Below are 20583 nucleotides of genomic sequence, written 5' to 3'. Positions count from 1 at the left end.
CTTTTTCGGAAGGTGAACTTGTATGGAAGTTGATTTTGCCGATTGGGACTTGGGATAACAAATTCGGTAAGTGGTCGCCGAATTGGGAAGGACCATTTCAAATCTATAAAGTTGTGTCTAAAGGAGCTTATATGCTGCAAGGACTGGATGGGGAGGTTTATGGACGAGCACTCAATAGAAAATACTTGAAGAAATATTACCCAAGTGTTTGGGTTAATGCATGATTGGCTGGTACTGCCGATGCATGATAGCCGATGTATTCACATCGCCTTGAGATGGCCGATATTGTTATATCGCCCTTAGTTGTTTTTCATATTGTAATCGGTTGTGGTTTGCCGATGTATAATGGCCGATATTGTTATATCGCCCTTAGTTGTTTTCATGATTGTAATCAGTTGTGCTTTGCCGATGTACAATGACCGATATTGTTATGTCGCCCTACAACCAAATTATAATTTTATCAATGATTTTGACATTGTAAAATTAGGGGGGCACATGTATGCAAAAGTTGCAAAATTTTTTAGCACAATATTAATCGGCACAAAGGATTATCAAGACAAGTTCAATAAAGAGCTAGAGTTTTTTAGCTGATTACAAAAAATTTACTAAAAGTCTATTACACAAGATATCACAGAGACAAGTAGTGTTGGATGGCTGATATAGCCCTCTGCCTAATTTGTTCTACTTCTTCAATGGCTTGGGTGTCTTGGGCGTCGGTTCCAGGGATAACTTTTAAGGATTTGGTCATATCAGCGACATTCTTGATAGCCGATTTCAACCTTGCCTTTTGTTCTTCGATAGCCTGTGGGAGATCGGCTAGCTTCTTGTGTTCCAAATCCAGTTCGGCATTGCATTCTTGGAGTTGTGCCAAGAGCTCAATCTTACGAGCTTCAAGCCGATCAATATTAGACTTAATCGAGCCCTCAGATAGCTGATCAAGCTTGGACTTCTCTTCATGCACAAGTTGCCGATTGGCTTGGATTGTGGCTTCAATATCCCTACGCTCCCGGCGTTCGGCTAATCTCAGCTTGGCCTTCTCCAGTTTGAATTGATGCTGTTCAAGATAAGCTGCTGGAATGAGGACATCGGCTAGTTCTTCAGGAATCAGAGCTTGAACTTTATGTAGCCGAGTCCTAATTGATCCACAGTCGACCACCAAGCTGTCTAGGGATGATGCCTCTAGCCGATGAGAAATATCTTCAAGTGTTTTCTTCACATCATCGGACAGGGGAGCTAAAGCCATGCTGGTGGTATCTGCTTCTGTTTCTTCATCAAGATAGTCCTTGATGTCAAAAGAGAACAAATCGGCTAAGGCCTGCAAGAATAATTTAAGGAGAGTTAGAAGCCAAATAGACATAGCCGATATAAGTCCTTGTATCAAAGGGAAACTTACTGGGATAGCAGGAGCGGCTGGTTATTCTTCTTCTTCGACATGATGACTCCCTGTAGCCGATGGAGTTTGCTCATTTGGTGATTGTTGTACAGGGGAAGAAGTAGGAGGAGGGGGCCGCAAAAAAGAGATAAGTGTTAGATAAGATTGGCTATGATCGACTAGTGAGAAATTGAGAACATCTTACTGGTGGAGCCGGTTTGAGAGTTGTTGCTGCCAATTTCTTCTTCACAGCGATTCTCTTTTTCTGCAAAGACAAGATTAATAAGTAATCGGCTGAGAATAAAATGGTTCTAAAAGGGAATCAGGGAAAGATATTTACCCTCGAGAAATGGGCTAGGGCAGAAGGAGTTGGAGGGGTTTGCTTGGGCGAAGCCGATGGTGTTTTCTCTGTCTCACTCACTTCGGCTGCAGCTTGATCAACATCTTCTCCAATCTCTTCTTCATCTAGGGCTTGTTCAATGGATGGATCTAGGGCAGGTAGATCATCTGTTGGCTTGGTCTTCTTTGACTTGGCTTTCTTCTTTGGAGCCGGAGCCGATGGATCTATAGCCGATGCTCTGGTTTTTCTTTTTTTTACCAGCATCGACTGGTTCTCTAATGAGCCCTTGGAGAAGACTTGAAGTCTTTGGGGGCATGATAGCCGATGACAGGGAGAGATGGCCCGCCTCCATTTGGAATTAGACCTGGGGCATATTCGATGTCTCTGCCACTATTGCTTTGATGAGGAGGGTAGAATTCTGTTGTCTGCAAGTCAAAAGAAAATTAGTCAAATTGTAAATCGGCTAATACCTATTCAAGCAAGATTAAAGCCAAGGTGTACCTGAGGGATGACGTCCGGAAAGAGATCTGTCATGTACATAGAAGCTGATTGATGGAACAGATGCAGCTTCCATTCACCCCACCATCTGTCAAATGCCCTGCTCCTGAAGGTTGCCAGCTCTATATTTTCAATGCTGCCCAAAGGAGGTCCTTGGATATTCAACACCCGATCCATCATCAAGGTTGATGAGATCTCTCCTCGGCATTGAATTTTATTGGCAAAGAACAAGCAGATTGGTAGTTGACCAATCCCAAGTTGTCTGGCAGAACTCATCGGATGATAAAATTCATAAGAGACTTGAATATTCCTCCCTTGATGAATGCCGACAGGAAGGATGCATGGGCTAATTGCAGCCGAGAAGACTTCTCTGGACTTTTGGTATCTCTCATGGTTGATGTCTTCAAATCGGAAGTCCGATGGGAGATCAAGATGCACTGAATCTTCACAAGGAAACCAGACTCGGGCATCTTTTTGGAAGCCCTCATAAAAGCTGCAGAACCAATCTTTGAGCAGCTCAGCCGATAACTTTGCTCCAGCATCGGCTGGTGTGGATGCATATTCTCCATATGACATGCATGTGCCATGGGTGCGTTCTTCTCCATCGTCTTCTATAATTGGCTCTAGTCTTGGGAATTCGGCTTCTATCACGGATGGCCGATTGACAGCTTTCATGACCACTAAATTTAACCAAGTCTGCAGCAGCCACCATGGTCCACCTGCTCCAACTACTGAGCCGACAGCTATCTTAGCTGATGCATTGTTCAGCGTTTGGTACAGATAGCCGAGGAGGATTTTGCCTAAAGGGAATTGCCTTTTTGATTCCAAGGCCTCGGCTACGAACTGCCAATTGGTTGTAGGACCGCAGCTTGATCCACAGAAAAGAAATTTCTCCAGCCACATCAGCAGAAAGGCTATATGCTCTCGAGGAGTGACAGATCCTTGGCCCATATATGCTGCCACATAACCAGACCAACCGCCTATGCTCTTGGTCCTGAAGTCATACTGATTCTTGGTGTTCAGACTCATAGGGTTAGCCGATGAGGTCTCATCCAGACCAATGATCATGATGATATCTATCAGGGTTGGTGTCATCGGCCCTTAGTTGAACAAAAAGGCGTTGATGGTATTGGACCAGAAATAGGTGGCGGCGGCCATTAGGGGTTCATCCTTAGCCAAATTCGCTATAGTGAGGGCAAGTGCTTAGCCGATTCCAATCTCATCCCAATGTGTTTGCTTGCTAGCCGATACACGCTTGTACCATGTGGTCTAGCTTTTCTCAGGTGAAGTTTTCTCGAGGGATGGCCAAGATTTAAAGGTATTCTTCCAGTGACCTAGATTCGGGTTGGCTAATCTGAAAGGGATCCTATTGGTTTCACCAATGATGAACTCAGTGGGATCGGGATTGCCGATTGGACTAAGAAAGTAGTGGTTTTCATGCGACAAACTCGGGACTGCGATCAGATTGGAAAGATGCTACGAATCCAAAAGAACAGAGAAGAAGAAAACAAGATAAGGAAAGGGAAAACCAATCTAATGCGAAAGGAGAGGATCTAGCCGATGGAAACTTACCTCCGTGTACTCGGCTGAAGATGCAGCGGATGGACTGGCGGAGGTTGACATCGCTGTGGGGGGAAAGTTGGCCGGAGAGGAAATCGCCTGGGAATCGCTTCGTGCACCGAGGGGATCGCCGGAGAGAGAGAGAGGACGGAGTTTGCTTCAGCGGTGAAAACGGAGGAAACGGTGTGAGATTTCTCGGGGACAACGGTTAGTATTTAAAGCGCTGGAATAACGGTCGGAAAACAGCAAGTGCGATATTCTCTCGGAGTCGACGTTTGGCAAATCCGAAACATTATCCAATATTCCGGACTTGGGGGGCATGTGTTAACGACCAAATTTGGTAATCCAAGGATCGGATGTGAAGGAGGAATCAAGACGGAGTTCGAGATAGAGATTGTCTCGGAAACAGAGTGAGGATCGGCTGAAGTCCGAATCGGCTACGACTAAGATTGGCAGAGTTTGAGTCGGACAGGGTTAGCCGATTGAGCCGAATCCGACAATATGACACGGCATATGTTGTCGGGTTAGGCTGACGTGCTTCATGATGATTGCCACGCATGGATAGAGTCCTGAGAAGGCAATTGTATCTATTAATTAGGATATCTTATTAAATTTCCTTAGAGATATGTTTGGGCAAAAGTCTGCCGCAAAGACTTATGGTATCTTAGAGTTTGTTAGAGATAAGAGTCGTGTTCGATATGGACATATTTTGTAATTCTCGGGTATAAATAGGCCCTGAGCCCCATGTAATAAAACTAACACACGTTCAATACAATCTCGGTGCATCGCCACCCTTTTTACTTTCGTTTTGTTTCGACGAGTTCTTGCTTTCGAGTTGACTACATCGATTTCAATCTTCAACAAGAGGTAAAACTTGTTATGGCGGCTTGCGTTCTCGGGATTAGTGCTTCCATCTTCATGACACTCTAATCTTGTTTATGTAATTCGTTGAGTTATCATATATCTTGCATGATCTCCGGCAATATTGTTATCTAACCTACAATCCGCTAACATCTGTCAGTAGAAGGCAGCCGATTAGGTTAAATACCGATGTTGACTTAGATTATATAGGATATCTGTTCAGTATGAAGTAACTTTTCTTAAGTAACCATGTCTGTTTGTTCTAGTCAAGTGTTTATGCTAGGGACCCTATAGGAGAAACCTCTTCGGTTGTTCTCATATCTAGCCTGCATCTTGCATAGGCGTTTGGAGAATCTGTATCCATAGAGAAGTGTTCCCTTCGGGTGGAACTGCCTGGGGAGATGATAAACTCTTACCTAGATCGTTCATGACTAGGGTTATCTAATTTAAGTTGCTTCTAAAAAGACAGATAGGTGAGGCGTATGGTGAGTACCGAGTAGGATTTTAAAACTTCTGTTTGAAAGCGCCGGCTGTGTTGGATTCGCCAACCTGCAAAGATCATATTAGACTTACCTCGATAATCTTGAAACACCCAATTTGGAGTCTGAAGAAAGAATTAATGAATATGAGCTCAGTGAAAATATAGACAACTATTATATATCAAATTCCAATATAGAATGCATAGGACTACAAGCATTCGCGCCAGAAGTGAAAATATCAACGGGATACTTTGAGGGCAATAAGACCTCAACAAGTTTATAACATGGGATTCTTCGAGAATAAGAATGGGTTATATAGAATATCTAGAGAAATAGAATTAAGTGTATTAACCAAACCAGTAGAATTAAAAATAGTAGCTAAAGTGTTTGAAAATGGGTTAAAATATTCAGGCTATAAGTATATTCACCAAGGAATGTATATAATAGGAATCAAAGGAATGACAAGTAAGAAATTAGGAACTAAAGTTTTAATAACCTTATTAGATAAAAGAATATTACAAATTCCAATATAGAATGAGAGCGCGCGCTGGTATCTTTGCTCTGGAGTGCAATATAGTTCCTTTGTTGTAATATAGTTCCACAGTGTAAAGAGTCTGAAGAAAGAATTAATGAATATGAGCTCAGTGAAAATATAGACAACTATTATACATCAAATTGCAATATAGAATGCATAGGACTACAAGCATTCACGCCAAATTGGTATAGGGATATTAAATCTAAAAAGGATATAGAAAAGATCGTCCAAAGATTAGAGGATATCCAAATTATAGGAGAAATTCCTATGAAATATTGGGAGAAAAATGCAATCGAGTGTAAAATTAATATAATAAATACAGAGTATATTATTAAGACTAGCCCAATTGAAGCAACTCCAAAGCATATAGAAGAATTTAAGATGCATATAGAAGAACTATTGCCACTTGAACTAAAAGGCAAATTTAGTACACTTATAGAATTAAAATTTACTGGCTTAAATAAAAAAGGTAAATTTGCTTACACAATTCAAGTGGTAACACTATTCCTAGTGCTTTAATTACTATTTACCACTATATTCCTAGTGCTGGAAACACTGTTCACAGGGGTGAAAACACTGTTCACTCGAAAAATTCAACCTAAATATTCAGGATCTTTGCAGGGTGGTGAATCCAACACAGCTAGCGCTTTGAAACAGAAGTTTTAAAAACCTACTCGGTACTCACCATATGCCTCACCTATCCGTCTTTTTAGAAGCAACTTAAATTAGATAACCCTAGTCATGAACGATCTAGCTAAGAGTTTATCATCTCCTCAGGCAGTTCCACCCGAAGGGAACACTTCTCTGCGGATACAGATTCTCCAGACGCCTATGCAAGATGCAGGCTAGAAATGAGAACAACCGAAGAGGTTTCTCCTATCGGGTCCCTAGCATAAACACTTGACTAGAACGAACAAACAGGGTTACTTAAGAAAAGTTACTTCATACTGAATAGATAAACTTGCATACAAGCTTCCTTCATACCTTACACTTATATTACACACCTTGCTTCAATATACTTTGCAAGGAAGACTAGAGAGATTACTACAAGGAGGGGTATAGTGGAGGATGAGAGCGCGCTGGTAGCTTTGCTCTGGAGTGGTGTCTTTGTTGTTCCCCTTCAGCTGCCAGGCTCCTTTTATAGGGGCTGGAGAAGGAAGCTCGTCAGTGCTCTATGCTTATCACTGTGGTTTCACGGGATGGCTCGCACCATGTAGTGGCACTTCCTTTTGCTTCACTTCGTCCTTTGTTTGGCTGGAGTGGAGATACCTTGCAGCTGTATCTCTTCCTTTTTCAAAAGTTATATTCTCCACAGTGTTTTTAGCAGTGAAACGTCATTCATTGTCATTCACCAAAAAGCATTTTTGGATTGATTCAAAATTATATTGATTTAAAATTATATATTATTATTAGGCTTACCATGCCCAAAAATTTGATAATTTATTATCAATTTCTTATATTTGGCTATATTGCTTATTGGTCTGGCTGCCCATGGCCGCCCATATCCACGGTATCAACATCAGAAAAAGATACATCGAATTCCTCATCATAAGCCTTTTTTATTTCTTCAAATTTGTCAATCATTTTTAATTCTTTAAGTATTTCTTCTTTTAACTCTTTTTTCAATTGAGGAGGCTTCTTCAAATTTTTCAATTATTTTCCAGTCAATGTATTCACCATCTAAGGGATACATCCCTTTAGTTAAGCATTCTTTATATGAAGGTTTTTTAGAAGATCCTTCAACTTTTGTATTCGTATAGTATGGGGTTTCTGGAGCTTTCTTATTTTTGGCTCTTTTGCATTTTTGTATATATTCCTTTGCAGCTGGCTCCATAATAGTTTATTCCCAAAATTTTCATGGCTTGACTTAAAGCTTCATCAACATCTATATATTTTTTTCCACCATAGGCCGCCCATTATTTTTGCATCTATTTTTTGGGCTATTATTTCTTCAAAGGATATATAAACTCCGGGGAGCTTTCCATCAAAGACTACATATATAGGCTTTTGCTGTATTATTTCATTATTTTCTGAGGCTGGCATTAGGTCATTTAGTAAATGGAAATCTTCAGCAAGACTGTTTAGTATAGACAGCATGTAACGTTTTTCTTCCCTCTTACTATTTTATTGGTACCGAAAATTGCCTAATATGCATTCCTGGAGTTCGTCTAATATTATGTGAGTTTTTTTGCTTGAATTTATAGGTATTTGGTGGAAATACTTTGAGCTTGTTATCTTCTCCAAAAGTGAAGAATTCTACTCCATTGTAATTCATGGATTTCTTCATGCCTGCAACAAGGGTAAACGAGAGAGCAGGCCAGGTAAATGATTGTCTTTTCCCTTAACTGGAAGGTAGCCCGCGCAGATGCGCGGGCAATTTATTTTATGTTTATATAAAAAATCTGAAAAAAAGTCATATATCATCATATTAACTATAAGAACAGTAGATTACCTCGTAACCTTTCCATAAAAGAAGGAAATATTTATACCGTGAATTTGATAAGGTAAACGATAGTGTCTATCATATTCAAAAAAAAAATCACTTTGTTTTGGTTATATGTAAACTTACCTATCATCATCCTTTGCAAACATAATATGAGTTTTGATGTTTTTTTTTCTTTTATTATACATCTAATTCACTTACGCATGTTCATGGGTAATATACAACGAAATACTCTATATTGTCAAAATTATTTGTACTAATTGTTAACACAATTTATATGAGAACGGCATAATTAAAAGGGATAAAATATGATTCCATATGACGTTTTTTATTGTACATATGTACGTAAATTTTTTTTTCCCGAATGGTAGTCTCTCGTATGTTTGTTCTTTTTCATTTTTTTTTTGATAAATATTTCTCTCTCATAGGAGGTAGGGTGTGCGTATGTGTATTCATAGGGTGGGTGTGCACATGTTTAAACAACCGCCTATGATTGCGTTTTATATCGTTAGTCAAAAAAATATTTTCAAGAAAATTGGCGAAGGTGACATGAAGGGGCGGCATGGCAGCGTGGCTTCTTCGACAACCTCGCAAAGAGTGGTCGCTACATATATGTATAATTTGAGGAGAACCTTAGGGCTACCAAGAAAGAAATTGAAAACTACCAGACGTGGTGGACCATATACACACACTTCTTTTTTATTTTTGACATCTCGTATATGTACGTGCATATATACACGCACTTCTTTTTTTTATTTTTGTCATCTCTTGTATATGTACATGCATAGAGAGGGATTAGCTAGTTTATAGAAGCAAGGGCTTATCTGAATAAATCTAATTTAATGGTTGAAAATAATGGATTCATCGGTTTAAGTGCAAATCGATGGGTAGATGTTTTGTTTTCTCCTTATATTTTTTCTTAAATTTCCTCCTATTTATTAGAGCATCACATGACATCTCACAAGTGTTTGTAGAAGTATAGGAACACTATTGCTTAAACTCATAGTCTACTTGTAGTCAACTATTGTTTGTTGTGATTTTGTGTCATCCTCTACTTATCTATCATTTTTTTTATGGGTTCCCACTAAGTATCATCATATATCTTCGGTACTTGATGACGCACGTGCTTATTGGATGTCAACTAATTATTAATTGCATTGTGCATGGATGTATCATAAACAATATAACTTGACGATTGTTGACACTGGTTTGTATATAGAACTTATTACATAGAATTTATCAGGGACATACGATTGATATATTATACTATTCTAGATTCACAAAGTATATTATAAACTACATATTTAGTTTTAGTGCATAAGTAATAAATTTATGGTTAAGTCCTAAAGTGCTTATCGGAGTGGCTACTTCATTATTTATCATGACCATGTTTACCGAATTATTAAACGGTGCATATTTTACAAAATATTTTTTATTATAGAAGTTTTCTAAAAATACAAATAAATCCATTTTCAAGCTTTTACTATTTAATACTTGATTAATCTTGTGCTAATGACTTTTGACTTTTCGTGTGCCCTGGATACACTAAGTCAATGAGCTAGATCGAACGAAGGCTAAGTAGGAGAAAAAAGATATTGATGTGGTGTCAAATGAATATATTTGATCTTCAATTTTCTAATAATATATGAATAGAGTAAACACATAATACATAAAAAAATATTTCTGATAAATTTATAACATCATTTTTCCATATCAGTATTTTCTACAAGAGAGAGAGAGAGTGAGTAATTTTTGAAATTCTACACACACTTGAAGTTGTTTTTATTTTGGAAAATGTAAGTCTAATTTAACTATCACATAATCTATACTTTCAATTTATTTATATTTTTTATGGGTGTTTCGATGACATGCGCCTAATTTGAATACAACTCGAAATAGCATATATTTTTACAACTCAAAGCATAGTTGATATTAGTTTAGATTATTAGTTTGGTTTTCTATCTAATCCAAATGATGAGAAGAAAAAACATAAGGATGTGGGACGCGGTGTGTATACACACTGTTCATAGGAATAGCTATGTACATACTCTACGTAGGTACGTACTTTTCTTAAGAAGGAATACCTATATACCTACGTGCACGTATTTTTGCCGGTCGTGCCAATATGACATGGGCCTTTTTACAAATAAATTTATTTTGTAGTTTTCAGATAGATCTAATAGTTGAAAATAATGGGTCCACCAAATTAAATGAAAACTGATTGGTCGGGATTTTTTCTTATTTTATACAATTTCTATGATTTATTAGAATGCCACATGGTGGTCTATGAGCATTTATAGGGTACTATGTCCGGATTAGAAGCGTTTGTAGGAAGTTTATGCTCTTGATTATATTTTCTCCCTTTCTCTTTATGAAAATATTTGCAACAATAATTTTTAAATAACCACAACCTTCTGAATTATATATTTATTTGTAACAATATATTTTAACTCATTATAATTTTTAACTTTTAAATCATACCTTCATTTTTTTATCTATTTGGACCATTGTGTTATTTAATCACAATTAGAATTCATACGTAATTATCTACTTCACTCATAAAATGTATATTCTTCCATGTTCTATTTACTATCCTATGCATGTATATTCTTCCATGTTCCATTTACTATCCTATGCACGTCATTCAAACGTATATGAAAAATTATAAAAGAAAAGTGACTATATATTATTTCTTCCATTACCACTTCACTTGCATGTATAAATAAAGTCAGTCACTGTATATATTGTTAGATCAACTTTTTAAAGAATGCCCGCGTAGCTGAAAACATATATTTTCAAATCATATATTTTTATTGTATGTTTTTTTACATATTTGTGAAGTAATAAGTTTTGTTTTTCTACTATAGAAAATACTATTTTAAAAAACCATCTGTTTTTTTGTCTACGCATACGTACATTTTTTTTCTTGGTTTTGTCTACGCGTATGTACGTTCGTTTTTTTTAAATAAACAGTACCTAAAGTTTCTGTTTTTTTTAATTGTGCGTACGTACGTAGATTTTTCGGTATAAGCGGTTTCACTCGTATGGACATGATTTTCCGGTATATACGGCTTCAATGTACAATGTATTACTTTTTTTGGCTTTATAGCTGCACGTATGTTTGTTTGATTTTTTTTTTAAGCGAGCAGTAGTATGGGTTTATATCCGATCGGAATATACTTTAATTTTTCTCGTAAAACTTTCTCATGTATGAAGCTTATACGTTATGGGTGTAGCAATGACTTTTCAAGTACATCTAATCTAATGGTGTAAAATAATGGGTCCACTAATTTAAGTGAAACTCAACGGTTAGATTGAAAATTGCCATGTAGCGATTTAGGAGCGTTTGTAGGAACGCCACATGGCGGCTTAGGAGCGTTTGTAGGGAGATTAATGTACTTTTCGTATATAATAGATATGTTCGAATATATATTCGTATCCATTTCCAGTAATGATATCTTCAAATAAAATCCATCTCACGCAATTTACGGATTCCACTGGGTCCTTTTCCTCAAAGACATGGACTCATACAGAGTCCATGTCTATGATTCAATGGATAAAGAGGAGTCTACTTTTGACAAAATTTTTGAAGTGATAGACAAGTAATGTCATCTATTCCACTGTCATTATGAATTTTGCTATTGCTACTATGTGGATCTCGGATAATAATTAATCTTAACTTGTAACTGTACGTAGGGTAGGGCTTGGGCTCGGTTCCGTGCTTTGGACAAAGGGTCTTGGAAAGAAAAACTTGGCCGGAGGTTTAATATTCCAGTGAGTACATGCTCCAAAATTATATTAAATCATTAATTTGCTCTAAAATAGAATTGTATATTAAATATCTTGTCGTTTCTCCTTTAGTGTGCAAAGTAGGACCAGGGGAATAACTTGTGCGGATACAACATTTGCGAGTATACACTACTGAAGAATCCTTTTATAGTCCCATTTAGGAACCCCTTTTTAGTTCCAGTTTTCCAACCGGGACAACGAATCTGGGATTAAAGATGACATAACCGGGACTAAAATTAGATCTTTTGTCCCAGTTGGTGTTACCAACCGGGACTAAAGAGGGGCAGCGACAATCCCGGTTAGTTTCTATTTTTTTTCATTGTTTTTTTTGCTAGTGATTTTCTCCCAAATCCAGTGGAATGCATATCCCCAAATCAAACCCCAAATCCCCAAATCAAACTAAATTCCCAAGTACCACAAATCAAATACATCTCAAATCAAATATATCACAGATTATACATATTAGATCCATGCAATGGATTATAGATTCTCCAAAAAGAAATTATACATCTCAATCCATCAAATGAATTACAAATTCTTCATCTCAATCGATACAATGAATCACAAAGTCTAAAAAAAAAAGAAGGACAAATCTCTGGCAGAGGGGATGCCCAGTCGTCCTCCATGCATGCATATGCGCGCACCGGCAGGAGAGGGCGCTGCTGGCCACCAGCCGCCACCGCCGCCATCCCCTCCACTCCACCGCCGCCGCCGGATCTGGCGAAGGGGATCGCGAGGCAGCCGCACGCGCCTCCCCAGCCCGGCGGCCGCCACGCCCTCCCGGCCACCGCCGCTCCTGCCCGGCTGCCACCGCCGACCCAGAGAGCAAGAGTAGAGGACTTGGTGGGGAGGGGGAGGAGAGAGGAAAGGGGAGGAAGAGGAGAGGAGAGGGGAAGTGCATGCGCCTGGTTGTTGGATCGAGATGAGAAGGATAAGGCCGATATTAAAGAGGGAGAGAGGAAGGGGAGGGGATCGATAAGTCTCGGACTTGGCGGGCATGCGGCTCGGGAGGATTTTTAGTCCCGGTTAGGGTAAATAACCAGGACTAAAGTTAATTGGGGCCTAACTAGATCTGGTAAATTTTTTGAACAGGGACTTTGGACAACCGACGAAAGATGGTTTCTCTAGTAGTGATACCCACTGCCTAATAACCCAAATCTCCGCCATCTTTATTTCTAGTTGGTGATCTTTAGTTTTGGGTTTTTAACTAAAGATAACGATATTTAATTAGTCCCGGATTTGAAGTCCTATTTGCTACCGGGGACTATTACAAACCGGGGCTATAAATGGGTTGTGCAGCATGCACGCGTCGTAACTCTCCTTTGCTCCCACTGGTTGGCGGCGTCGCCAACCATGCACAGCACAGTACGCTCTCGCCGTCATCGTTCTAGCTCGGTGTACACGTCCTCGAACGGTATCTTCAACTCGGTGTTCCCTAGGCCACACATTGAACTCGGGCAACGACGAGGAGCGTGAGATGGAGAGAGAGAGAGTGAGTGAGTGAAAAGTTCGGAGGAAGAAGAAATAGTCATGACATGCATGACTCGTCACATTAGCTAGACCCTAGTAGCACCATATTTTCTGGAATCTCCAGTTTTACAAGTTACAGGAGACACGTTATATTTGAATACTGCGGTTCGAGCACGTAATTCAAACTCCACCTCAACATAAGAGACCTCAAGTAAACTTATCCCATGCCAAAACTTGCTTTTTCGATGGCCTTATGTCCTGAGGCCGGAACGGCCCGGATTATTTGGATGGGCCCTTTATCCTGGTCCATCTACTAGTAGTACTTTTGTAGCCTCTTGATGGAATAAGTTCAGTTTGACTCCCTTAAAAGTGACACGAATCTAATCCCTGACCCTAAACCGTAAAACCGGATATCTCGACCCCCGAACTATTGAAACCAGGGCAATTTAACTCTCTAGGCGGTTTTGAAGGGCGGTTTTGCTGACATGGCTCCTACGTGGTGGTATTGATCGAGTCTTCTTTACACGTGGCGTTGACGTGGCGCTTAAGTGGCTCTAGAATTAAAAAATATATATGTGGGACCCATTAGTCATTTACACAAAAAGAAATGTGGGCCCACTGACATGTGGGGCCATGGGCCCTCCCTGTCTCCTTCCTTCTTCCTCCTCGCTCTCTCGCTTCTCTCTCTTTCTCTCCCCTTCTTCTTCCCCTTCGGCCGGTGGCGCGCGTGGCGGCAGGCAAGCTAGGGCGGTGAAGGCGAGCTAGGGCGCCACCGAAGTTCTTGCTGCTTCCGCTGGCGGCGGCATCATCATTGGTCACCTTGCCAGCCTGCACGGTGGCCCCGCGGGCACCCGTCTTGGAGTCTGTCCACCAGCTACAGGCAAGCTTAAGTACATGCGAAAAACGAGAGAGAGGGGTTGCAAACACAGCCTTAAGCGTGACCCAACATAACACACGAACAAAAAGAAGAAAATGGAAAACAAAATGTAGTACTCCACTTGTAATCGTAGATGAGATTGAGAAAAATGAGCAGAACAAACTGCATCGGCATTGTATATAGTGGAGAAGAAATAAAGAAGTGGAAATTGAGGTGAAAGTAAAGAAAAGGATGAAAACCTTGCAAGTTGCAACCGAGGGAGCAGAAGCGGAATGGGTCGAGGAGGTCGAGGGCGCAGTCGCGCAGATCTGACAGTTGTATGGGGAGGTGGCGGCGCCGGCGCCGTGTGGCTGGTCTGGACGCCGGAGATGTCGAGGACGTCCTCCACCTCCGTCGCCCGCACCACGTCGTGGTAGGAAGAACGCCGTATCTGCACAAAAACCAAATCGATAATAATCTTCCTTGAAGTCGTTTGCAATTGCAATTGCAATAGAATGAAACAAGAGAAAGATGAGACCTGGATAATGCGGTGGGATTGGTGTCGGTGGGAGCGGTAGTAGTAGCAAAAGGGCGGGGAAGGGGAAGGGCAGTCGAGGCATGTGGGCCCCACAAGTCAGTGGGTTCACATTTCTTTTCGTGTGAATGACTAATGGGTCCTACGCATATTTTTTAATTCTAATGCCACACAAGTGCCATGTGAACGCCACGTAGAACGAAGACTTGGTCAATATCGCCACATAGGTGCCATGTCAATAAAATCGTTCTCCAAAACCGTTGAGGGAGTTAAATTACACCGGTTTTAACCGTTTAGGAGTCAAGATATCTGGTTTTGCGGTTCAGGGTCATCAATTAGATTTGGGTCACTTCTAAGGGAGTCAAAGTGAACTTATTCCCCTCTTGATTCGGTTTCAAAACGGTGTGGGCCGCTGTACCGTATCGGATGTTGTGTTTTCCGATATTATTCTGCGTCTGATTGAGTCGACTGTTTCTGGTTCGGGATTGAGCCCTTTCCTTCCTCCTTTTTATATGCAGCACCGGTCGAGGCCAACTGGCCAAACCCTGATCTTTCGAACGGATCGGATTACTTCGATCGTCCACTAGCTGAGATGGCCGCCGCGCGTGTCCTGTGCAAGAGATTGACGCCCCTGTTCCTTGCCGCTCATGCGTCTTCTTCCTCTGTCACCTGCGCAGGCGCTGCTGCTGTATGCCCACACTAAACTCTTATCTCTCTTGATCCCCTCTCTTCCACCATCCTGAGGTTATGAGCAGCAATTAATTAATCCATGTTTCCGACAGCAGCTGAATTTTCTATTTGTTTCCAAGCAATTTTTTATCTTCTTAATTTCATACCTGCTGCCTTTCAGGAATTTGGCATTAGAGCACTCCATCATGTTTCCACTAGAGCTATCCATCCTAGCTAGTACGGCTATTCCCAATAACCAGGGGCTTATTGTCTTCTAACTTGTGATATTGTCTAACGCAGGCAGCAAGAACTGGCATGGCCTTAATGAAAAACAATCCCATGAAGCCGCCATTTTCGGATTCTATTAATGGAGCCAAGAGACCTTTTTCATCCACATCCACCAAGAACACTGATCCTTTGTAAGAATCGTACACCTCTTTTTTTGTGGATCTGGGTACCTGCATTGCATATTTGCATATCAAAGATTAGCTGCATGTAAATTTACATCTTTAAAAAGTTTATGATCTCATCATTTTTTTTTTTTTGCTTCGCAGCGTCTCTTCAGAAAGAGGTTTATGTTCCTATATCTTTTTATTCGTGAACATGACATTTATCTCGTCAGTGCTCACGGTGCGTGAATGCTAAGGAGACATTTAGGAGGTCCCAAGTATTCCGAGGCATATCCCTCTTTTTTTGTCTATCTAAAAAAAAGTAATGTATAATGTGTTATCAACCAGAGTTGGTATGTTTTGTTATTGTATGACAGAGAGGGATGCTTGTAATCAAAATATGGAAATGTTAATTCTAAACGGGATGCATTGCACTTGCTATGTGTTATGTCTTATGCTGATAATACTACCTATGTGGTTTTTCTTCTTTTGTAGTAGTATATATGCAGTTTGTTTATGTAAATTATGTGGAGACTGTAAGAGTTTATTCCTGTTGGGTCTGAATATTCAGAGAGCTCACTCAGGTCTGCATCAGCGTGGTGTTTGATGGTTATCACTGGGTTCACATCCTCTGCCGTTGGCCCATGCTATGGCACCCGTTGGGCAATCTTGGCCTTTTTTTCTTCCCAATCATCGTTGTAGATAAATAACAGTTTTTTTTTATTTCGTTCTTCCAGTTGAATTTCGTTTCTATCATTTCCTCCCCAACGATTCTCATCCGCGGTGCAATTCATGGCTGGGAGCGGCAACTACATCGTCGGGAGCTCTGGCGCGGGCTCGGGATGCGGTGGTTGTGGTGGCTACAGGTGAGCGCCACTTGCCCGGTGTGCCGCGACTCGCCGCTGCCGTCGTTGATGGCAACGCCGCTCGCGGAGGCCGTGCGTGCCCCTCGCGGAGGCCCTGCCACCGCCGCTAGGGCCGAAGGGGAAAGAAAAGATAGAGATAAGGGAGAGAGGAGGAAGAAGTGTTAGACAGAAAAAAGGATGACATGCGGGTCCTACATGGTAGTGGGTCCCACATTATACTTGTGTGAATTCCAAATGGGTCTCACATATAATATTTTTTTATTCTAACGCCACCTAAGCATCACATGAGACGAATACCAGATAACACTGTCACGTCAGTACCACTTCAGCAAAACCACACTTCAAAATCGCTGAGGAAGTCAAATTACACTGGTTTCAATACTTGGGGGAGTCGTTTTATCTGGTTTTCTGGTTGAGAGGTACTAATTAGATTCGGCCTACTTTTTAAGGGAGTCAAAGTGGACTTTATCCGTCTGCGGGAACTCAGCATACAGCTGGGCTAAGGCCAGCACAGGGCACACACTTGCATGGTCCATGGGCCAATGTGGAGATGGACGGGAGTGTTTGGCCCACAGACCGCATGAGACGCGAGACATCCCAGAAGCCACTGTTGTTTTCGTTGCTCCGGCATAAAGACAGCAGTACAAGATGCTTAAGGGACACGTAGCAGTAAGTTAATGGGTAAAAATTGGACCAATCAGCTTGCGGCGGAGCCGCCGGCTTGAGATTAAGTGCTTTATTTTTCTTTCATTTCTATAGAACTCTGAATGAACTGGCTCGATTAACAAATATTTTATTAAACTGGTCTATTTTTTTACTGGTCATTTTCCTGGGAAAATTAGTTACCACTTACCACCATGTCCACTCTAACGCACAATATGAAACATATATAATATATATAAGGTTTCATAAAAAAATATATAATGTTAATTAGCTAAGATCATGAAGATTAAAAGCGTAATCATCTAATGTTTATATACAAAAGTTCCAAGTTCCCAACATCTCTTCCTCGTTTTCCGTGTCACGCTTTTCAAACTGCTAAACGATGTATTTTTTATAAAAGTCTCTATACAAAAGTTACTTAAAAAATTAAATTAATCCATTTTTGAAAAAAATTAGCTAATACTCCTTCCATCTACTTTTGATAGTCATATTTCATCTTGATACACAGACCAAGGATAAGTAATTCTACTTATCATCCATTTAAACATGCTACTAGTCATTCCTCGTAAACAAACGATTCATTAATATTTACATTTCTCGATGCCCAGCCAATCTTATGTGGAAGAATGGAGAGTCATGCATTAAATCCGAGAAAATCATTAAAGGGATAGGTTATTGGATTGAAATATGCCTATCAAAAATAGATTTTTCAGATTTAGAAATATAACTATCAAAAATAGATGGAGAGAGTACTTAATTAATCACGCGCTAATGGACTATTCCATTTTCTGTGCGGGGAGATGGGTTCCCAACCCACAACTAACGAACAAGCCATAGTAATTTTTTTTTCATTGCAACGAACGGGCATTATACTAGTATATAATATAGCTAGCAACATAAATATATATCTCACATTAAAAAAAGTCAGATTACTTTAATGCTTCATACAATTTGGAGGCAATATATATAATTTTTCAAGAAATACATTACAAATTTGTACACTCACAATACGTGCGCACTCAACCCGATAAACCCACACACGCACACCTTATTTCTATGATCCTCTTCAAAAAACTAGGCCAGTATATCTGGAGAATGATGAAATCATCACGGGTGTATCGGTATCGATCGATGGGTACATCGCTTAAATCTAGGACTTACCGGTTACCGCTGAAAGCATATTTACCATAAGTACAAGCACCCGTATCAAATCTAAGGCTTACCGAGGTGGACTTACACACTCTCGTTTCGCATGGAGGTAGTATAGTGTACTTAGTATAAGTATAATTTGTTTCTTTTTTTGGGGAAAAGCTGTGCTCGGTTGTGGTACAACGAAATAGTTAAGAGGACTATCGAGTATACTTTTTTCTTATTTTTTTAATATATTGTCTATACCTCCTATCTACACTTAGATAAGCTGTTCGTGTGGGTATATAGTACCTCATTTATGGAGTTCAAAACTGCATTTACTTCCAAATATATATTAGCTGGGTTATATCTATAAAATTCGGACAGAGAATTAACCTAATTATAAGATTTTCGCTTTCTTTAAACCTATCAACGTGTACAGATGCTTCATGTCGCAATACGCAAAGGGAGGGAAGATCCCAACTGCTAGTTCCACAAGAGTTGGCCTTAGGGAACCAGTCTCCCGAATGGCTTTTGTGTATTCCCTGGAGGTTTTTTTTGGTGCTCGGGAGCTTCCACTACCATAGTACCATAGAAACCTGGAGGTGCCGGTTGGAAATCCGGCATAGGTGCTGGATTTTTCAACCGTCACCTAGAAAGCGGTACAGATGAGAGAAATTAAATGTGTCGGTTTTGAAACTGGCACCTTTGAGGTTCCAGGAATCTTAAAAAAAGGCGACTCAATGTATCGCCTCGGTTTGAGCTGATGCATCGATCAGCTCCCCTTCACCTCACCTAGAACAAAAAAAAAAAAATCCAAGAACATATGAACCTGAACATCAAGAACATCAGCTTCCCAGCCACCGGGGTACTATCGAAGCTAATAATCTCCATGAAAAACACAATCACAAAATACACATCAAGAACAGATAGATAAGACATAGAGCCGCCGCTGCTGCCGCTCGACCCACCACCGCCGCTCGACACCACCGCTGCTGTAAAAATGCCCATAAAAATCGAAGAACCTAAAGCAGCAGTACGTGGAGGGGAGCATAGCAAAGGGAGGGGGCGGGGAGCGCGTCGTAGTCATCTCCCTTCCTGCCGGATCTGGCGAAGGGGAGGGCACCGCTGCCTGCTGCCTCCTCCCCTTGGGGAGGGCACCACCGATGCCCGCCGCTTCCCCTCGGGTGCAACCGCCTACCACCGCCTCCTCTCCCTCCAGATCTGGTGGAGGGGAGAACGCCGCCGCTGTGGCCACCGGGACGAGAGAGAGAGACGAGTGCTGGTTTTTTAGTGTTGGTTAATTAGAAAACCAACACCTAACCAACACTTAGGCCCTGTTTGGTAGGGCTCCAAACTTCAACTCCCAACTCCCAACTCCAACTCTAGCGAGAGCTAACTCCTACAGCAATTGAAGTGGGTACGAAAGTGTTTGCCTAGATTAGTTAGCTCCACTCCACCACGTCCCTTGTAGGTATTTCGTCGAACACCTGGTTGACGTTGCCCTGCCACGGCCGTCACTGCTCAGCCCGTGCATCGTCGCCGCCGCCGCCGCCGGTCAGCCCGCGGGCCACTGCCACCACCGCCGAACACGCATCACCCTGCCGCGACTGCGGCCGCCACCGCTCGCCCGTTGCCGCCCGTGCGCCGCCGGAGGGACGCCAGCGGGCCGCTGCCTCCCGTGCCCCACCGTGGTAGGCGGCGCATGGCCCGCGCGCCTCCCGTGCGCTGCCTGCTGCCGCCGGCGGGCCACTGCCGCCCGTGTGCCAACACCACCAGTGTGCCTGCCGATGCCGCCGCCGCTCGTGGTTCTCGCACGCCGCGTCGTGCCACCGCCGCTCGCTGCCGCCCGTCGCTGCTGTAGGGAGGAATATGGGGAGGGGAGAGAATGGGAGGAGATGGGGTACGAAGGTGTAGTTCAGTGGCATATTTTGTGTAAATATATTAAAAATTAAAGGGTAGTGAGTCTTTTAGGGTGGAGTGGAGCTGTGGAGTAGCAAAAATCCAACCCCACCCCTGCAGTTCATTTTTAAGGAGTAGCTCTGTTAACTCCACTCCCAAAAACAGAGGATCTGAACTGTATGGCGCAGCTTTGGCTCCAGGTAAGTTGGAGTTGGGAGTTGAAGCTGT

General features: G+C 41.4%; 2 protein-coding genes and 1 pseudogene across 3 annotated transcripts; 1 reads left to right on the top strand and 2 right to left on the bottom strand.

The window, feature by feature from the left end:
• Positions 1–559: 559 nt before the first annotated feature.
• On the bottom strand, positions 560–6738 carry LOC127778682 (uncharacterized). 2 transcript variants are annotated; one of them, XR_008018550.1, is made up of 5 exons: positions 6630–6738; positions 2214–4767; positions 1713–2137; positions 1394–1637; positions 560–1315 (listed from the first exon to the last, which is right to left on the bottom strand). XR_008018550.1 is itself a non-coding variant. In XM_052305305.1 (2 exons), the coding sequence occupies exons 1-2, from the start codon at positions 3303–3305 to the stop codon at positions 1988–1990; spliced, it is 1242 nt and encodes a 413-aa protein (XP_052161265.1). In that variant the 5' UTR covers positions 3306–4650; the 3' UTR covers positions 1696–1987. The 2 variants fall into 2 exon arrangements, 1 of the variants encoding a protein (XP_052161265.1); XM_052305305.1 differs by lacking the exons at positions 560–1315; positions 1394–1637; positions 6630–6738 and having other exon boundaries at positions 1696–2137; positions 2214–4650.
• Positions 6400–14822, bottom strand: LOC127780155 (protein RGF1 INDUCIBLE TRANSCRIPTION FACTOR 1-like; annotated as a pseudogene).
• Positions 14823–15298: 476 nt separating this feature from the next.
• LOC127780852 (uncharacterized) lies at positions 15299–16211 on the top strand. Its single transcript, XM_052307825.1, has 3 exons — positions 15299–15426; positions 15708–15826; positions 15962–16211. Exons 1-3 carry the CDS (start codon positions 15331–15333, stop codon positions 16050–16052), a joined length of 306 nt encoding a protein of 101 aa, XP_052163785.1. The 5' UTR covers positions 15299–15330; the 3' UTR covers positions 16053–16211.
• The last annotated feature ends 4372 nt before the right edge of the window (positions 16212–20583 follow it).

This window comes from Oryza glaberrima, chromosome 7 (assembly GCF_000147395.1).
Source record: "Oryza glaberrima chromosome 7, OglaRS2, whole genome shotgun sequence".
NCBI lineage: Eukaryota > Viridiplantae > Streptophyta > Magnoliopsida > Poales > Poaceae > Oryza > Oryza glaberrima.
This window is presented reverse-complemented; position numbering and strand designations above follow the sequence as displayed.

Bases quoted from the DNA above. Each gene is read 5' to 3' on its own strand.
- LOC127778682 (XM_052305305.1), bottom strand. From the start codon at position 3,305: ATGACACCAACCCTGATAGATATCATCATGATCATTGGTCTGGATGAG. The intron at 2,138-2,213 runs GTACACCTTGGC...TTTGACTTGCAG, and splicing joins TTCCGGACGTCATCCCTCAG to ACAACAGAATTCTACCCTCC.
- LOC127780852 (XM_052307825.1), top strand. From the start codon at position 15,331: ATGGCCGCCGCGCGTGTCCTGTGCAAGAGATTGACGCCCCTGTTCCTT. The intron at 15,427-15,707 runs GTATGCCCACAC...TGTCTAACGCAG, and splicing joins CCTGCGCAGGCGCTGCTGCT to GCAGCAAGAACTGGCATGGC. The intron at 15,827-15,961 runs GTAAGAATCGTA...TTTGCTTCGCAG, and splicing joins ACCAAGAACACTGATCCTTT to CGTCTCTTCAGAAAGAGGTT.